Source organism: Salvia splendens, chromosome 18, assembly GCF_004379255.2.
Source record: "Salvia splendens isolate huo1 chromosome 18, SspV2, whole genome shotgun sequence".
Classification (NCBI taxonomy): domain Eukaryota; kingdom Viridiplantae; phylum Streptophyta; class Magnoliopsida; order Lamiales; family Lamiaceae; genus Salvia; species Salvia splendens.
In genome coordinates, this window is record NC_056049.1 from 24,273,803 (window position 1) to 24,291,383 (window position 17,581).

The window sequence follows — 17,581 nt, forward strand, 5'->3', positions numbered from 1 at the left end:
TTGGTTGTAATACCGGGCTACTTGCTCCTTGTATTTGGCTGCTTTTATGCATGCCAATTCTCTTCTTTCTTCGGCAAGATCTAGCTCAGCTTTCAGTCCGTCGTCATTCATTTCTGCTGAGAAATTTAGAGTTCGGGGACTGGGCATGCCGATCTCCACCGGAATTACGGCTTCAGTGCCGTACACAAGACTGTACGGAGTTTCACCGTTGGAGGTTGTGGGTGTAGTTCGGTAGGACCATAGGACTTGAGGGAGATTTTCTACCCATTGTCCTTTGGCTTGTTCTAACCGAGCTTTTAACCCTTTCACCAGGATACGATTTGTTACCTCCGTTTGTCCGTTTGCTTGTGGATGAGAGACCGAAGTGAACCGCTGTTGAATATTCAGCTCTTGGCACCAATTCTTGAACGTCTTGTCGGTGAACTGAGTCCCGTTATCCGAGAGGAGGATGTGGGGTATGCCAAATCGGCACACTATGTTCTTCCAGACGAAATCCAATGCCTTCGAGCTCGTTATCGTAGCTAATGGTTCAGCTTCCACCCACTTCGTAAAGTAGTCCACGGCAACGATTAGGAATTTCATTTGCCGAGGAGCTTGAGGAAGTGGTCCCACTATGTCTATGCCCCATTGCATGAAAGGCCAAGGACTTTGCATAGTGGATAGATCGGTCTGCGGCATCCTTGGGATATTTGCATGGATTTGGCACTTCGGGCATGTCTTGACGAGCTGCACTGCTTCTTGTACCAAGGTTGGCCAATAATATCCCCATCTTAGAACTTTTTTAGCTAAAGCTCTAGCTCCGATGTGGCTGCCGCACGATCCTTCATGAACTTCTCTGAGGATGTAGTCCGTCTCTTCTGGTCCTACGCACCGCAATAACGGCTGGAGGTAAGACTTTCTAAAGAGGACTCCTTCATGAAGTTCGTACCGAAGTGCTCGGCACGTGATCTTCCGAGCTTCTCTCTTATCCTCGGGCAATTGTCCTTGATCCAGATACTGCAAGATCGGCGTCATCCAGTTCGGCGAGCTGGATACTGAATGTACCTCGGCTTCATCAATGCTTCGATGCATTAATTCTTCCGCCTTTGAGCTCGGATCTGAGGCCAACTTGCTTAAGGTATCTGCTCGGCTATTTTCCGCTCTGGGAACGCGGATTATTCGAAAATAGGAGAAACTTCGGCTGATGCTTTGCGCTTTGTCCAAATACTTCTTCATTCTCTCGTCACGAGCTTCACTTGTACCCAACATGTGATTTACTATGACTTGTGAATCACAATGGACTTTGAGAGATTTGACGAGCAGACTTTGCGCTAACTGGAGTCCGGCCAGGAGGGCTTCGTACTCGGCTTCATTATTAGTAGTGGGGAATAGGAACCGAAGTGAGTAGGTTACCTCGTGTCCGTCGGGAGCGACGAGTAAAATACCAGCTCCACTTCCCATCTTGTTTGAAGCTCCATCTACGAATCCGCTCCAGCAGTCTGGCGGCTCTACTTCGGATTCCAAGGGCTGTGCTAGTTCGGCATTGGCAGATTTTTTCTGTTCGGCAATGACAGGGATTGCTTGATCGAACTTGGCTTCTGTAAGAAAATCTGCCAGGGCTTGTCCCTTGATGGCTTTCCGAGGTAGGTACTCGATTGAGTGTTCTCCCAGCTCTATGGCCCATTTGGCGATTCTGCCTGATGCTTCTGGCTTGGTCAAAACTTGCCGAAGAGGCAGATCGGTTAAGACGCATACCTTGTGAGCATAGAAGTATGGCCGCAGTCTCCTTGCTGCATTTACTAACGCCAGAGCAATTTTTTCCAGAGGTTGATACCTTGTTTCTGGACCTCTTAATGCTCGGCTTGTAAAGTAGATGGGAAGCTGCTTTAGGCCTTCTTCTCGTACAAGCACCGCGCTGATGGTTTGATCTGATGCCGCTAAGTATAAGAATATTACTTCGGCTTCGGTTGGAGCAGAGAGAATAGGAAGCTCGGCTAGATAACTTTTGAGCTCGTCAAAGGCCTTTTTCTGCTCGGCTCCCCACTCGAACTTTGGTGCCTTTTTCAACACCTTGAAGAATGGCAGTTGCTTTTCGGCTGCTTGGGAAAGGAATCGATTCAGTGCGGCTAGACATCCGGTTAGCCTTTGCACGTCATGTATGGACTTCGGCATTGCCATGTGCTGAACGACTTGAACTTTTGAGGGATTTGCCTTGAGTCCGTCCTTTGAAACCCAACAACCCAGAAACTTTCCCGAATCTACCAAAAAGGTACATTTTTGGGGGTTGAGTTTGAGGTTGGCTTTTCGGAGCACGTTGAGAGTGGATTTGAGGTTGTCTTCGTACTCCGAAGTGCTTTTGCTTTTGACAACTATGTCGTCGACATACACTTCAACCTGTTTCCCGATTAGGTGCCGAAAAAGCTTGTCTACCATCCTTTGATAAGTGGCTCCGGCATTCTTTAAACCGAATGGCATCTTTTTATAAGCGAAAATGCCGAAATCGGTAATGAAAGCTGTTTTCGGAGCGTCACTCTCATCCATCAACACTTGGTGATATCCTTTGTATAAATCAAGAAAACAGAAAATTTCGAAGCCGATCAAAGCTTCTACTTTTTTATCTATATTCGGAAGGGGATAGCAATCTTTTGGACAGTGCTTGTTTAAATCGGTAAAATCTATGCACATCCGCCATCCTCCTCCTTTTTTCTTGATCATCACAGGATTGGCCACCCAAGAAGGATATTTCACCTCGAATAGTACATCCGCTTTTAGTAATTGGCGGACTTCGTCATGGATGACTTGGCTTCTTTCTGCCGCAAAGAGTCTTTGCTTCTGTTTTACTGGCCGGATTGAAGGATCAATATTTAACCGATGAGTGATTACCTCGGGGGGCACTCCGGTCATGTCCAACGGAGACCATGCAAAGACATCTTTGTACTCCTTGAGGAGCTGAATGGTCTTTTCCCGGAGTAGAGGCGTTCCTGCGAAGCCGACGTTGACCGTTCTGGATGGATCATCTTCGTATAACTGAACGGTCATTGAGTTCGGCTCTGAAGTGACTTCGGTCATCTCGCTTGCCTCCGACTCCGGTTGCTGTGATTGCTATGCTTGATGGTGCCGAACTGATTGCTCGGCACTTTTAAGCGCAATCTGCAGACATTCTTTTGCTCTCTTTTGATCACCTCGGATGACCGCTATCCCACCTTTAGTGGGGATCTTGATGGTGAGGTGATAAGTAGAGCAAACGGCCCGAACTGTGTTGAGCCAGTCCCTCCCCAGGATGACGTTGTACGGAGACCGAGCTTTCACCACAAAGAACTCGATCATCGTATTGGAGCTTGTAGGAGCTTGTAGGCGCTTTTCCTCCTGGGCGAAACTTTTCAGAGGAAGTGGAGCCGGACTGAGCCGAGCTGGATCCACTTCCATTTTATCGAAACATTCTTTAAAAAGAATGCTGACTGACGCTCCTGTATCCACAAATACTCTGTGGACCAGTTTGTTTGCCACCCCGGCTTGAATGACAATAGCGTCTTGGTGAGGAGAGATGGCTGGGACGGGATCGGCATCTGAAAATGTAATCACTTCGTCTTTCTTCAGCCTTTTATGTGTTGGTTCCTCTTGATTGGAACCTCTGCGTTCTGCTTTTAGGGACGACTTAGTCTTCCCGGCTGGGAGAGCATCAATAGTCTGGATTACTCCATCGTATTGCGGCTCGTCGTCGTCTTCGGGATCCTCATGCCTTTTCGGATCCTGAGGATTGCAGTTCGCACTTCTCTGCCTTTTGTTCTTTTTCGGCTGCTTGCTTTGGTATTTTTTTAACGTTCCTGTTTTCACAAGAACATCAATACCTGCAGCCAAATCTCGGCACTCCTCGGTATCGTGACCGTGGGTTTGATGGAAGGAGCAATATTGATCCTGAAGTCGCCGTGCGGCTGATTTCGTTATCCGCTTTGGTTTTTCGAACATATCGGAATGTAGTTCGAAAATTTCCGCTCTTGACTTGTTTAATGGTACGAACTGAGCGGGCGGCTTCTCAGGATTGAGACGTGGCCCCAATCTGCCTTGTACCGGTGCCCTTTGAATTCTTTCAAAAGGAGTTCGGCGAGGAAGCACCTGGTCGCTTTGATCGGGCTTCCTTTTGTCTCCTTGGGATGAGCTGTCTAACGACCGTTTTCGACGGTCTGCCTCATCCGCACGAGAAAACTGGTCCGCAATGTCCCACATTTCTTGAGCTGTTTGCGGACCGCACTCCACGAGCTTTCTGTAGAGAGCTCCGGGCAGGATTCCATTTTGGAATGCCGAGATGACAAGTAGATCATTGAGATTATCTACTTGTAGGCATTCCTTATGGAATCTCGTCAGGAAGTCGCTGATCTTTTCGTCGCGACCTTGACGTATAGAAAGCAGCTGAGCCGAAGTGATTCGGGCTTCCGCTTTCTGAAAGAACCTCCTGTGGAAAGCATCCATGAGATCTCGGTAGGATCTGATGCTGCCTTGAGGAAGGCTGTCGAACCACCTTCTGGCGTTCCCGATGAGCAGCTCGGGGAACAGCTTGCACATGTGGACCTCATTGAGACCCTGGTTCGCCATATTATATTGATAGCGTCCCAGGAAGTCATGAGGATCCTCCAGCCCGTCATAAGTCATTGACGGTGTCCGGTAGTTCCGCGGCAAAGGAGTTCGGGTGATATCGTCCGAGAACGGAGTCTTTAATGCTCCGTACATGGCGAACCCGACATCTCTTCGGTACGGAGGAGATGGAGTTCTCCTGTGGTTCCGGTACCGAGGAGGAGCAGGAGCATGTTGAGGTTGAGGATTCTTTCTCCTGGAAGACACGTCACTACTGCGGTAGTGACTTTCATGTCTGGATGAGGAGGGAGAATCCGCCGTTGTCTTCTCCGGCTGTTGGCTCTTCTGCAGGAAGGTTAAGAACTCCTCCTGCTTCTCGGCCAAGAACAGCTTGACAGCTTCATTTAAATTGGGCTGCTGGGAAGACTCGGTGCGATGACTCCTGGAGTGGCTTGCTCCTTCTTCGTGAGAACCGGAGGTAGATGTCTCCCGAGGCCGTTTTTCAGACCTGCGAGCTGGACTAGCTTCCTCACGGTTATCACGAACGGTATTATGAGTGTTATGTGATCTGGTATGCATTTTTTGGGGTGGAAAAGGGTCAAAAATTCGCTTTATCACAAATTTTGTTCTCTGTTTCCCACAGACGGCGCCAGTGATGAAGCAGCGAATTTTTGATGTTTGTAAATGCAGGAAATAAATGAAGATCAACACAGAGATTTTACGTGGTTCGATTTACTGAGGTAAATCTACGTCCACGGGGAGAAATGGGGGCAGGTTTGTATTGCTTGATCTGCGAATTACAGCTTACAACACTGGCCTGCTTTATGATATTCTCTCTAGAGAGCTTTTTAGAATTTAATAGAAGAAGTCCTTATCTATCTGACCTAGGTTCTATTTATACAGTGAACCAAGATCGTGGCATGCAGCATTTATTAGGTAGTGGATGTCGTGGAGATCGTGGCGACCTTGCATGGGTCCACTATCCTGCATGAGTTAATGACTGCTTGACACCACTAAATAGATCGTCGGTGTAGTGGAGGTGGAAATCTTGCATGAGTCCACTATCTCCTAGTTCGGTCGAATACTGAGACCGAACTGCTGAATTATTGCCGAGCAGCTTTTGCCGATCTGAGAGTAGAGCTTGATGCCGACCTGAGAGCAGAGCTTGATGAGTTGGCTTTCACCGAGCTGTAGGCTGGGGCCGAACTCTTTGGTTGTGCCGAACTGAACTCTTTAGTCACGCCGGACTGATACTCTTTAGTCATGCCGAACTGATACTCTGTCTTGGGCTTTACTGCTGTTGGGCTTGTTTAGTACGTACTCCATCATCTACTAAATAATCCTCATAAAGATACCAAGCGATGCGTAAAGAATAAGAGACGAGTTTTGAGAGAGCGAATGTGTTGAGAAGTATCCAAGGGAGGAGACTTGGAAGACATCACAGTCAAGTAACGTTAACGGCGGTTACAATCAATCGAAATGCCAAAAGTGATATCTTTAAATTTTAATAAGAATATTGCAAAATTCAAAATAATGTTAAAGTTTATAAAATTTGATGATTGATTTACAATAAAATAGATAATTAGTTTTCGCCTATATGGCCTAATGTAAACAATTATAAAATCTAGAATGCTCAAACTTATTGACTTTTTCAATATTGGGGTGTGAAAACAATTTATACGACCTAGAATATACTGAGTAATCCCTAAAAATCATTTTTCAAACCCAAAACTTTTGTATAGTGTAAGAACATAGACCATTCTATTTAATTTCATGTCCCAGTATCATAGATAGGATAAATTTTTGGATAAAGAACATAATAAAGTCAAGAGCATGGACAGTATGACTAGTCGTAAAATGATATTTTAATGAATTTCAGTAGAGAATATTAGTATATTAATGAGCTTAGTTATATGGAGTACTACTAAATATCTTTGTACTATTATTGTTTTGCCTATTTAAGAGAGATGTGATACTTTAATCAAAAGAATTATATAGGTCATAAGAAAAATGTGTTTAGGTGAATAAAATATTTTATTAACTACTAATAAATGAATGGATTTATCTGAACCAAAATTATTGCAAATCAGTAACTCACATCATAGCCAACCCAAGCATCATTCTAACATTGAAGTTTTTATTTGATGGAGCAAAATGTGACAATATTCTTGGAATGGATGATTTCTACAAATTTTCATCTCACATATGAATATGAGGTGATAACCTATACTATACTAACTAACCATCATGTGGCAAAATCTTCTCCAAAATTGAAAGGACGGTCTAATATATTGGTCCCCAATGTATGTGACTCGGCTTATCGATTTCTTTTCCTATAGTGATATATGTGAATTATTTATTCCAAAAGCCATTACAAATTATGTGCACATATATATGTGTTTGTGTGTCACTTTATCGATTTCTTTTCCTATAGTGATATATGTGAATTATTTATTCCAAAAGCCATTACAAATTATGTGCACATATATATGTGTTTGTGTGTGTGACACATAGTGATAACAAAATATGTACATTGCTTTTAACTAGGGACTACACAGACTCTGGTGCACATTTGTCAGGAAAGTTTTAAGCCATATTGTAACGAGTCACGGTCCGCCATACGGTCAGAGTTTCATACGATTTCGATATTATCGAATTCAAAACACACACAATTAACATTACAAATATACTATCGGATGCTCACCTTTTTTAGAATTCGGGCAACCTCACATATTTCAATCTACATTAATATTGTACTCCCTCCATCAGTCATTAATAGTCTTGATAGTAGACAACAAAAGTTGTAATATAAAATTAATAAAATGAGAGAGATAAATTATTAGAAATATGAAAATTTCAAAAAATATACTCCCTCCCAATAGATTTTGACAAGAGAGTTTATAGTATTGTTTTGTAAGTTAATGAAGAGATGGTAAGGTAAGGGAGATGAAAAAGCAGAGATTGTGTTGTTTTAATTTTAAGAAATATTTCATTTTTAATGGAACAATCTAAAAATAAAAATGTTTTATTTGTAATAGGAGAAGTAGAAAATAGTACTACTATCCAAAATAAAAAACATTTGTAATAGGAGAAGTAGAAAATAGTACTATTATCCAAAATAAAAAACGTGCCTATTGACTTAGGGAGGCATGCAGTATACATTTAAACAAATCAACATTTTTTTGTGCTTACAACAAGAGATGATCTCACCATTTAACTTAGTTTATTTTAGAATTAAAAATTGATTTTAATAATTCCAAGTGTGTGGGGTATTGAAATTTTTTACAGATTGATAGCCAATCTAAAAGTTGCAACTTTTATAGTATTTCTTTTAGAAAATGTTATTTTTTCTGTTTCTTGGTCCCAATGTCATTATGCCATATGGTGGAATTATTGTCCAGTATAGATTCTTGATCTGTCAAAAATCTTACATTCAGAACTGTGTTTGTTTTTTATTTTGTTTGGAATCTTTGGTAATACGAGGGTGTTACTATAATTTCACTTTCAGTACTTATCAAATAAAACAAAGAGTGAACTACAAAAATAGTTTTTGGACTATGAGTTTATCTCGTTTATAGTCTCTGGACTTTAAAAATATCCCCAGATAACTATGGACTAAGGGTTTATTTCGAAATTGGTCATTTTGCCATTTTTTATACGAAAATACCCTTTTGAGGATTTGGGCAATTTGATATTTTTACACTTTTAATATTTTAAATATGATATTATTTCAGTAATGTACTAAATCTGATATTACTTCAAAATTATCATTCTTCTTCCCTTTTGTCATCCTTTGTTTCTTTATTTCAATATTATATTTAATTTTATAAAATTAAATTTTAAATTTAGATTTTTAAATATCAATAAATTTTTATTGATTATTAAAATTATTAAATAATAAAAATTAATAGTTTTGATCAATATTTGATAGTGTAATATTTAATCAATAAGGTATGCTGACGCCAACTTAGTTTTAATCAATATTTAAAGTTTTAATCATAAATAGATCATATAATATGATTATTCTAAAATAAATATATGCATCTAATGTAAGACTAATATAATTTTCGTTTATTTATTTAAAAACAATCAAAATTAACTAGAAAATTTAAACAAAATATCTTATTTAAAATCTTTAGTAGTATCAAATTTTTAGTCAACTTCATTATATATAATCACAAGCAATTATAACAATCGAACGAAGGGTAAGTAGAATAGGTCTTATTTTTCCATCATGATTACTATTATTTTTCTGTACTTCTTCGATTCAACTAAATATTATATTAAATAATAAAAATTAATAGTTTTAATCAATATTTATAGTGTCGATGAATTCATAATTTTAATTAATAAAAATTTATTGATATTTAAAAATCTAAATTTAAAATTTAATTTTATAAAATTCAATCTAATATTGAAATAAAGAAACAAAGTGAAGGATGACAAAGGGAAGAAGAATGACAATTTTGAACTAATATCAGATTTAGTACATTACTGAAATAATATCAGATTTAAAATATTAAAAGTGTAAAAAGACCAAATTGTCCAAACCCTCAAAATGGTATTTTCATATCAAAAATGAAAAAAAAAGACCAATTTCGAGATAAACCCTTAGTCCTGGATTGTCTGAGGATATTTTTAAAGTCCAGAGACTATGCGCATAATAAACTCATAGTCCATGAACTATTTTTATAGTTCACTCTAAAACAAATGATGAAGGTCTTGTTTACATGTGTAACAATATCTTAGTCTGTTAGAATAATACTATGACTCAAAGTTTGTCAGCAATCAGCATGCTAAAATTGATGGTATAGTTAATATGTATCATTAATTAAATGAAATATTAAAAATATATCAAGAGCCCAATTTGGAAAATTCAGTTGTTGGATAATAGTACTAACAAACTTTGGGCTTTCTGTACTATCATATACTACAACTATAGTAGGAGTATATAATAAGTTTTCATCATATTTAGTCTGAATTATTAATTAAAAATTAAATTTTCAAAAAAAATATCTTCAAATTATCTTCAACTAAAAAAATCTGTCATGAAAAGTCATAAACCATAAAATTTAGATTTGCCCACAATTTTCATATTTGTTTATGTTTTTCAATCAAACTGCGTGATTTTCTGTATGAGTAGATGACATCGTTAAACTCACCAACGATGACATCCGCGTATGATGATTTTCCGTTCGTATTCATTCACATATTTTAAAACTTACTCGATCCCATAATTAATGGTTAAGGAGAAGTATAATCATAGATACAACTACAATTTTAATTGCAATACCTAAACATTTACAAACCTTTTCTCTAAGATAACTACACTTCTAGATACTCTTGAAACCATTTTTTTCCCAGACCAAATCTACTGCTACAACCACAAAGGCCGCAGTTGTGCAACCGCGACCCCATATCAAACCTCAGAGGGCGCAACGAAAGCAGCTCCTTTGTCGAGGAGAAGCTTCGTTATGTCCTCGTACTCCATCAGCTTTGAAACATGGAGTGGGGTCGCGCCTTTGGCGGTCGTGGCATTCACATTAGCTCCTCTGCAAATGAGAACCTCAACGGTCTCAACGCTCCCGCCTTCAACAGCCAGATGCAGCGCAGTGTGGCCTTCAGTGTCCTGCCACTCCACCCCCGCACCAAACTCAACGAGCATCATCACCACGTCCTTGTTCCCTTTGATGGCGGCCACATGGAGCGCTGTCAAGCCGTATTGATCACAGAAGCCCGCGTTCGCTCCCTTCTCCAGCAGGGCTTCGAGGGTGTCGAGCTCCCCACTCCTAGCTGCGCGAAGCACTGCTTCGCCTTGCTCTAGAACTTTTACTATGTCCATCTACACAAATGCCATGAGATTAGAGTTTGGAAAGCATAAATGTTTGTTCAAGTTCATTATTTCACTAATTTAGTTACTCTTTCTATTATATGACTCACTATAATCTCCACTTGCGACACATAAATTAAGAATCATTATTAACAAAATCCATAAGGTGAGACCATTTCTGGGCTCACAATATGTCAACCAATTTTCAACCACTTTTAAAACTCGTAACACAACCCATCAATAAAAATTGACAATCACCAATTCCAACTCAAACATGAGTACTATAAAAGCATGAAGCAACTCACATAAATCAAAAGCTTGCTTATAGTCTAAGAAGACATTTCACAATTTCTTCAATTAAGTTTCTATTAAAACCAAAACATAAATTAAACTTAAATTTACCACGAACGTAACAAATCTTGAAAACTCCTACTTTTATTGCAACTTTTGGACATTAATCTTTGAGCAACGAGGAAGACCGAAAAAAGAGAATTTATCAATGGATGATGGATCTAAGTTCTAATAGAAGATAAATTTCCAAAATTTCAAATTTAATTAATTCAATCTAATATAGTAGTATTAGTTACTCCATCAATCTCCTAAAACTAGTAATTTTGATTTTATGCACAATATATTATACTCATCTAAAAATTTGTTCACTCTTTTTACTATATAGTAACTTATCAACTTACTTCGCTCATAGCATATTTATTAATCATTATTAATGCAATATAACCATTTATCCAATCATAATAACCAATCATTTTTGGCTTTTCAACGATTTTTGTTTAAACTCATACAACATGCCATTAGTATCAAATTCCAAATCACTTATTTCCACTCAAACACATAAGCAACTAACATAAACCAAACCTTGCTAATTGCAATCAAATTATAATCTATTTATCAAATGTGACTCATAAAACAAAAAAAATTGAGTAGATTATCATTGAACTTACTGCCCCTACCCCTCTATACTAGTATATGAGTCATCACTTTCTTTGCTTAATATATTTATTAGACATTATTAACACTCTGATTCTTAACTCATAATACACCAACTACTTCACTTCTCAACCATCTCGATTCTCATTAAAACTCATGCAACAATATCATTAAAACTCATGCAACTATCTCATTACTATTACTAAGTATATCAAACTAATAATCTCTAATTTCCACTCGAACCAACTAACATAAACCAAAGCTAGCTTATTGCAATCAAATTATAGTCATTTTAAAAACTCTATCATCTAATCACAAGATTATAAACAAACAAACAAACAAACAAAAATTGAGTGGATCAGCAGTGAAATTACTCACATGCCCCTTATCCCTTGCAACGCCAATCGCCGACCGGCAATGCTCCACATCCCCAATCGTCGGATCCCCGCCCGCCGCCACCATCACCTCCACCACCGCCAAATCCCCATTCGCAGCCGCCCTATACATCGCCGTCCTCCCATCCCTACTCCTCGCGTCCACATTCGCCCCCATCCGCACCAGCGCCTCCACGCTCCTCAAATTCCCCTTCCCCGCCGCCAGAATCAGCGGCGTCCGCCCCTCCCTGTCCCTGCACTCCACCCCCTCCCCTCCCCTCACCCTCTCCTCGATCTCCCCGGCCCGATCGAACGCCGCCGCCGCGTGCATCCCCCCCCACCCCTTCCCCTCCCGCCTCAACTCATCATTTCCCCCGATCCTCAGCCCGGCGTCCACCAGCAGAGCCGCGACACCGCTGTGCTGGGCCGCGGCCCGGTACAGCGCCTCCGCCTCCCGATCCGCCAGATCGGGGACGATCGAGCGCTGCCGCTTGATTATCCCCCTCATCGAGTCCAGATCCCCGCCGGAAACGGCGTGGGAGAGGAGGAATTTCCCGACGAAGTAGACCTTCAGCTTCGCGTCGTAGATCTGGATCGGGACTGAGTCGACTCGGTCGAACCAGCGGTTGGCGAGTTGGGGGTGAGTCGACTCGGGAGAGTCGAGGGGGAGGTCCGGGGCGGGGGAAATTTTGAGGAGGAAGCGGTCGGAGGGGGAGCGGGGGAAGGAGGGGGGTGGGTGGGGCTGGGGTTTGAGGACGATTTGGAAGGAGGCGGAGGAGAGAGGGGGGACGAGGCCGGTTGGGGGATTGACGAGGAATTTGTGGGGGGAGGAGGTTTGGAGCTTGAAGGCTAAGGGGGCGGAGGGGAGGAGGGATTTAAGGCGGATTGTGGTGCGGCATTTGGTGTTTGGGGAGAAGTCGATGAGGATTTCTTGGTCAGAGAGCTGGACGAGTTTCTCCATTGAAGAAGAAGAAGATGAATTCTCATTTTTTTTTTGTTGCAGAGAGCAAGTGTGTATACTTCCAATTAGATTGATTTGTTAGGCTAATTTGAATTTTGTGGTTAAGATTTTGGCTTAGTTGTTTGTAGTAGCATGTGTTTTGATGAAAATGGATTAAAAAGTTTTTTTAAAAAATTGTGTTTCGGCTTGGGAATTTTACAATTGATGTTTTTATCTTCGTTACTTTATTTTGTTTTTCGATCTTTCTTTACTAGTAAAATGAAAAGTGTTTAGGAGTAGTAGTTAATTACTTGGAGATATTACGAAAACTTTATTTTGGTTTTTGATTTTTTTTATTTGTAAAATTAAAATAGATGATATTTAACATGTAACATAAAAAAATTTAGGCTATCTTACATGAAATATAGGTTTAATAACTACGTGAAGTGGTTTTAATAGTGATGTCAAGAGATAGCCATCCGTATAATGATAAAGAATTTATGAATAATCAAGAAGAGATGTGTTGTTATGGTCGTTACGTTATTAATATCAAGAAAGATAGATTTACAAAATTATGATAAATTTGGCCTCGAAATAGTAATCTTAATTCATCATAAATTATATGATTGCATAAAAATTGTATTCTAAAAAAAGAGAGACTTATGTGAGCGAGCACTCACATGGGCACATAACATCTTACTCTAAATCCGACCCGAGTAGGAGACGGCAGTGAGGGTGGAGAAGTTTCGGGAGAGGAGAAGATGGACCCAAAATATTTTTTCTATCCCATTAAAAATGAAATATATATATATTTTTAATTATTAACTAAAATAACATATTTTCTAAAATAAAAATAATATTAATATTATCTTTACTTTATCCTTCCCTTATTTTATTTTCTCTTTAGTTAAATCACGAAATAGCACTGCATAAAGTGGGATAAGCTAATTCTAAGGGCCTGTTCACTCTCATGGTTTTTTTAATGGCCGTGAGATAAATATGTGGCTGAATTAGGTGGTGGGCTCCACCTGAACAGAATTTAGTATGCATGTTCAGTGAACATGAAATGGTGACTAGTTTAAAAACTATTGCCTCTTTCAACATGTCATTTTACCAAATAGCCCTCACCATATCTTCAACATTCCCTGATCAACACTTCTGAAAAACTTAGCAGCGGGAAACGAAAATGTCAAATTTGAGTCCAATCCCACCCAATTATTTTGGGTAAAAAGGCTGGATGGAAGCAAAAATAAACGAGAGTCTTTACTTCTACAAAACCTCATTGAGCGGCGAAAGGTACGACGAAATCTCCCAATCATCTGAGGTGCTAGCAAAAGGTGCGAGCGGGCACCTCCCCGTGCGGAGAGGCGTTCTTGAATCTGAGTTTCTATTACGGTATTCTATGTTTTGCTGCTTCCTTAGTCTTGGTTTAATTTTTCCTCGGACAGCGATTACCTACATGGGCATGTCTTATGGGTTTCAGATTACATAATTTGTAAGGCCAAACCTTTTCACTACCCCATTCTGAGCGCTTCAGGCATATGTGAACTATTGTAATGTTCTTCTATTTGCATTATTGAGAAACTACACTTTGGTAAATTTAGGTCCCCTTGCAGTTCCCTTCATTACAGTAGCTCCAAAGAATTAAGTCCCAAAGCTATACTTGTTCTGGCTCACTCGTATTCCGTCATTTATTAGATTGTTAAACTTGCCTTGCCGGTGCTGTAGGTACTATGTCTACTTCAATCGGTGCAGGTGTGACTATTAGAGGAGGCACAAGTGAAGGTTTTTTTTTATTCAAAGAATATTTGCTGTTTGATGAGCTTTGTGTGTGTCATCCATGCTGTAATGAAATTTTGTTTGTATGTCCTTTTCTTCGTCAAGACAACAATGTATCAGGTCGAAAAAAATTCCGCAAGGGCGACCGATCTCGCAGGATTTGGATTGCACGCGAAGAAGAAATTCTGGCTGCATCGTTGGTAGAACTTGTGGCCCGTGGGTGGAAATCAGATTTGTGCATCACCATACAATTCATGCCTTCATTTATGAAGGTGTGGCCACCGCCCTAGTGGTGAGTTGGAACCGTTGGAGCTTGCGTTCGATGCCCGGTCAAATTTCTTCACATTAGACTCATTCATTGGATGATCCTTAGGTAGTACCCGGCCACTCTCTAGTCTCGTACGTAGCTTTCCATCCGGCCCAACGTCAATGAAATATATGCCCGGCTCAGTTGTTGACTCCCTGTCCGAGGGTCCGTCTAAGTCGAGCTCAACTTCTACAGGATCCACTTCCATCTCCCGTCGGATGAAGTTATGTAGTAAGAAGCAAGCCATTATAAGGCGTATCTGTGTTTTTATTGGGTAAAAGGATGCACTTCGTAGGATACCCCATCGCATTTTTAACACTGCAAACGCTCGCTCAATAATATTCCTAGCTCTCGTGTGGCGCATATTAAAGAGTTCTCGAGGGTTTTGTGGACACGCTGTACCTGGGCCCCACTCCCGTAGGTGGTACCTAACCCCTTTGTAAGGTGTTAAAAATCCATTACTATTGGCATAACCGTTATCGCACAAGTAGTAACAACCTGCCACAAAATTGAAAAAGTGAATGTTATTGATTCAGCTTTGCAAAAAATAAAGCACATGACATAACGTGGTAAAGCAGCTTCTCTAACCTTGAGGAACCTTTAATCCGGTCGGCCGAGACACAGCATCCCGTAGCACACGTGAGTCACCCGCTGACCCCTCCCACCCGGGCAAGATGTATACAAATTGCATGTTACGATCGCATACAGCTAGTGTGTTAGTCGCTATTTGCCCTTTCCGTGTCCTGTAACGTGGTTTGTCAGAATTACTCACCAAGACGTTGATGTGTGTACCATCTAATGCCCCTAAACAGCCCTGCAATAAAACATATAATCAAATGCATTAATATGTCAGATTGTGTATGTAATATATTTGCAACCTAATGCAAGTTTCAAACATATTAACTTACTTTGAACCATTTCCAACGGTAGTCGTCACACTGATCTGACACAGGTGTCGGTTTCCGCAGAAGAACCGGATGTAGGTTAAGTACTGCTCCAAGCACCTTGTTAACATAATAAGACACTGTTGCACCTGACCTCTGGAAGTTAAAACGCACCACCCGATTCTTGGTATGATGTGCAAGTACTCCGACGAATATAGCCACTTGTTCTTCCACTCCGAGGCATTGACCAGTCCGCAACCCTCCTCTTTCAACTAGAACTCGACATAATCTCCCAAATGTATTACGATCCATACGTAGATTAGCAAGACAATCTGCGTCGGTTACATCGACTAGTCGGGATAGGTGTTCCAATTGTGCAGGTATTTTATTAAGCACGCTATACCGTCTTGCATGCTCTAAAATTACACGTTTCGCTCTTCGAGTCCGTGCGCTCGCATATCGATGAATGATGAAGTACGTTTCAGTGTGGTAAATGAGCATAATGTCTTCGAGTAACATGCACAGCCGTGCGGAATTATGCGAAGGGGATCTCATCTTATGTGTTAATATTGGAAAAAATGCTTTAGAAATTGCTTGGGTAACAGCTAAATGATACACCCACAGTAAAGTCCCATGAAGTCGGCATTTAGCAGGGCGGATTCAGGATTCTAGCATAGAGTCACGCAAGCGTAAACCAAATAACAAATGCGGGCAGCAAGTAATCATATGGAAACAAAGCGAAACGAGTCAAAACAAGGGTTTATCATTACCAATTACAATATCCCCTATGGATCAGAACATCTTTATAAACATTATACTCCCACAGACATAATTTTACCTAATTAGTGAACTATTATGAGCAGGGTATATGAGTGCATACCTTGTCGACTGTGAGAACAGGATCGACGTTACTTCACTTTCAGACACACAAATCTCGGTCTAAGTTGTGCCGTGGTGAGCTGCTGAAATTCAAGACATCCATGTGTGAGGAAACAACAACCAAAATTAACAGAGCAGATGCTAATGCTGTGAGTCGATAGAGATTTTTTAATTCTGAAAAGATGTGTATGATTTGGGTAAGAAATGGAGTGATGTATGTAACAGAGGTAATTTTCGAGGCCGGTAATGGCGGCCACTCCTCCGAGGTCGATCGCAGAGAGGCGTGCGAGATAGAGAGAGAGAGAGTTAGGGCTGGATTGAGGGGATGACGATCAAATTTGGGGGAAATCAAATTTTGTGGGGTAAAGTAGTCAAAAAACAACCTATTATGAAGTAATCTGGATGAGTCAGAAATTAATACCACCTTTTGTGGAAGATTTACATCCGGTCATATTCTGGTGAACAGTGCCGGGCCATGTTGGTAATAGAGGGCTGACCCTTTTAAAAACATGTACACTGAACAACCAGAAATATTCAGATTTAGGCTATTAACTGACTATATCCGCCAGACTGAACGGCTCCTAAACATTTTGGTAAAACGTTTCAAAAAATATTTGAGTTCACTTTCCAGAGAAGATATTAAAAGAGGAGTTATAGTTGGCCCAAACCAATTAATACAAGTTGGCCCAAAACCAATTAATACTAGTTGTAAATGGATGGGCTTTCAACCTCATAATAATGTCCCCACCACAATAGCATAGACTTGTGACTTGTCCATGCTTTCTTGTTTCTTACTACTAAAACATCATACTCCCACATCAGTTTTATTTGAATTATTTCACCAATTCAATCCACGTCACTCTTACTTTTATTATTCAAAATAATATACCTTCACATGCTACACAATCATAGCCAGCCACACATCCAAAAATTACAAGTTTTTGCTACCTAACATAATTTATTGGGATATAATTAATCTAACTTGATAAATACGCAGGGGATATTTTTCTAAATTTCTCCCCACAAATACATGTGAAAGTTGAGAATAAAGCTGAAATATAAGAAGAGTTCAAATTTCGACGTTATTAGACTATT

General features: G+C 40.2%; 2 protein-coding genes and 1 long non-coding RNA gene across 4 annotated transcripts; 1 reads left to right on the forward strand and 2 right to left on the reverse strand.

Annotated features, from left to right (window-relative positions):
- Nucleotides 1-9,758: 9,758 nt before the first annotated feature.
- LOC121776968 (protein VAPYRIN-like) lies at nucleotides 9,759-12,028 on the reverse strand. The gene is made up of 2 exons (XM_042174104.1): nucleotides 11,702-12,028; nucleotides 9,759-10,390 (listed from the first exon to the last, which is right to left on the reverse strand). Exons 1-2 carry the CDS (start codon nucleotides 12,026-12,028, stop codon nucleotides 9,968-9,970), a joined length of 750 nt encoding a protein of 249 aa, XP_042030038.1. The 3' UTR covers nucleotides 9,759-9,967.
- Nucleotides 12,029-12,054: 26 nt separating this feature from the next.
- On the forward strand, nucleotides 12,055-15,050 carry LOC121777233. The gene is made up of 2 exons (XR_006045442.1): nucleotides 12,055-14,032; nucleotides 14,366-15,050. It is a non-coding gene; the product is annotated as an uncharacterized LOC121777233 (long non-coding RNA).
- On the reverse strand, nucleotides 14,402-16,881 carry LOC121777231. 2 transcript variants are annotated; one of them, XM_042174413.1, is made up of 4 exons: nucleotides 16,488-16,881; nucleotides 15,632-16,162; nucleotides 15,312-15,537; nucleotides 14,402-15,221 (listed from the first exon to the last, which is right to left on the reverse strand). In XM_042174413.1, exons 2-4 carry the CDS (start codon nucleotides 16,160-16,162, stop codon nucleotides 14,677-14,679), a joined length of 1,302 nt encoding a protein of 433 aa, XP_042030347.1. In that variant the 5' UTR covers nucleotides 16,488-16,881; the 3' UTR covers nucleotides 14,402-14,676. The 2 variants fall into 2 exon arrangements, with proteins under 2 accessions (XP_042030347.1, XP_042030346.1); XM_042174412.1 differs by having other exon boundaries at nucleotides 15,632-16,275.
- Between the last annotated feature and the right edge of the window lie 700 nt (nucleotides 16,882-17,581).

Coding starts and splice junctions, on each gene's coding strand:
- LOC121776968 (XM_042174104.1), bottom strand. CDS start 12,028: ATGCACGCGGCGGCGGCGTTCGATCGGGCCGGGGAGATCGAGGAGAGG. Junction 10,391..11,701: donor TTGCAAGGGATAAGGGGCAT/GTGAGTAATTTC, acceptor GCATTTGTGTAG/ATGGACATAGTAAAAGTTCT.
- LOC121777231 (XM_042174413.1), bottom strand. CDS start 16,162: ATGAGATCCCCTTCGCATAATTCCGCACGGCTGTGCATGTTACTCGAA. Junction 15,538..15,631: donor ACCGTTGGAAATGGTTCAAA/GTAAGTTAATAT, acceptor GTTTTATTGCAG/GGCTGTTTAGGGGCATTAGA. Junction 15,222..15,311: donor CGGATTAAAGGTTCCTCAAG/GTTAGAGAAGCT, acceptor ATTTTGTGGCAG/GTTGTTACTACTTGTGCGAT.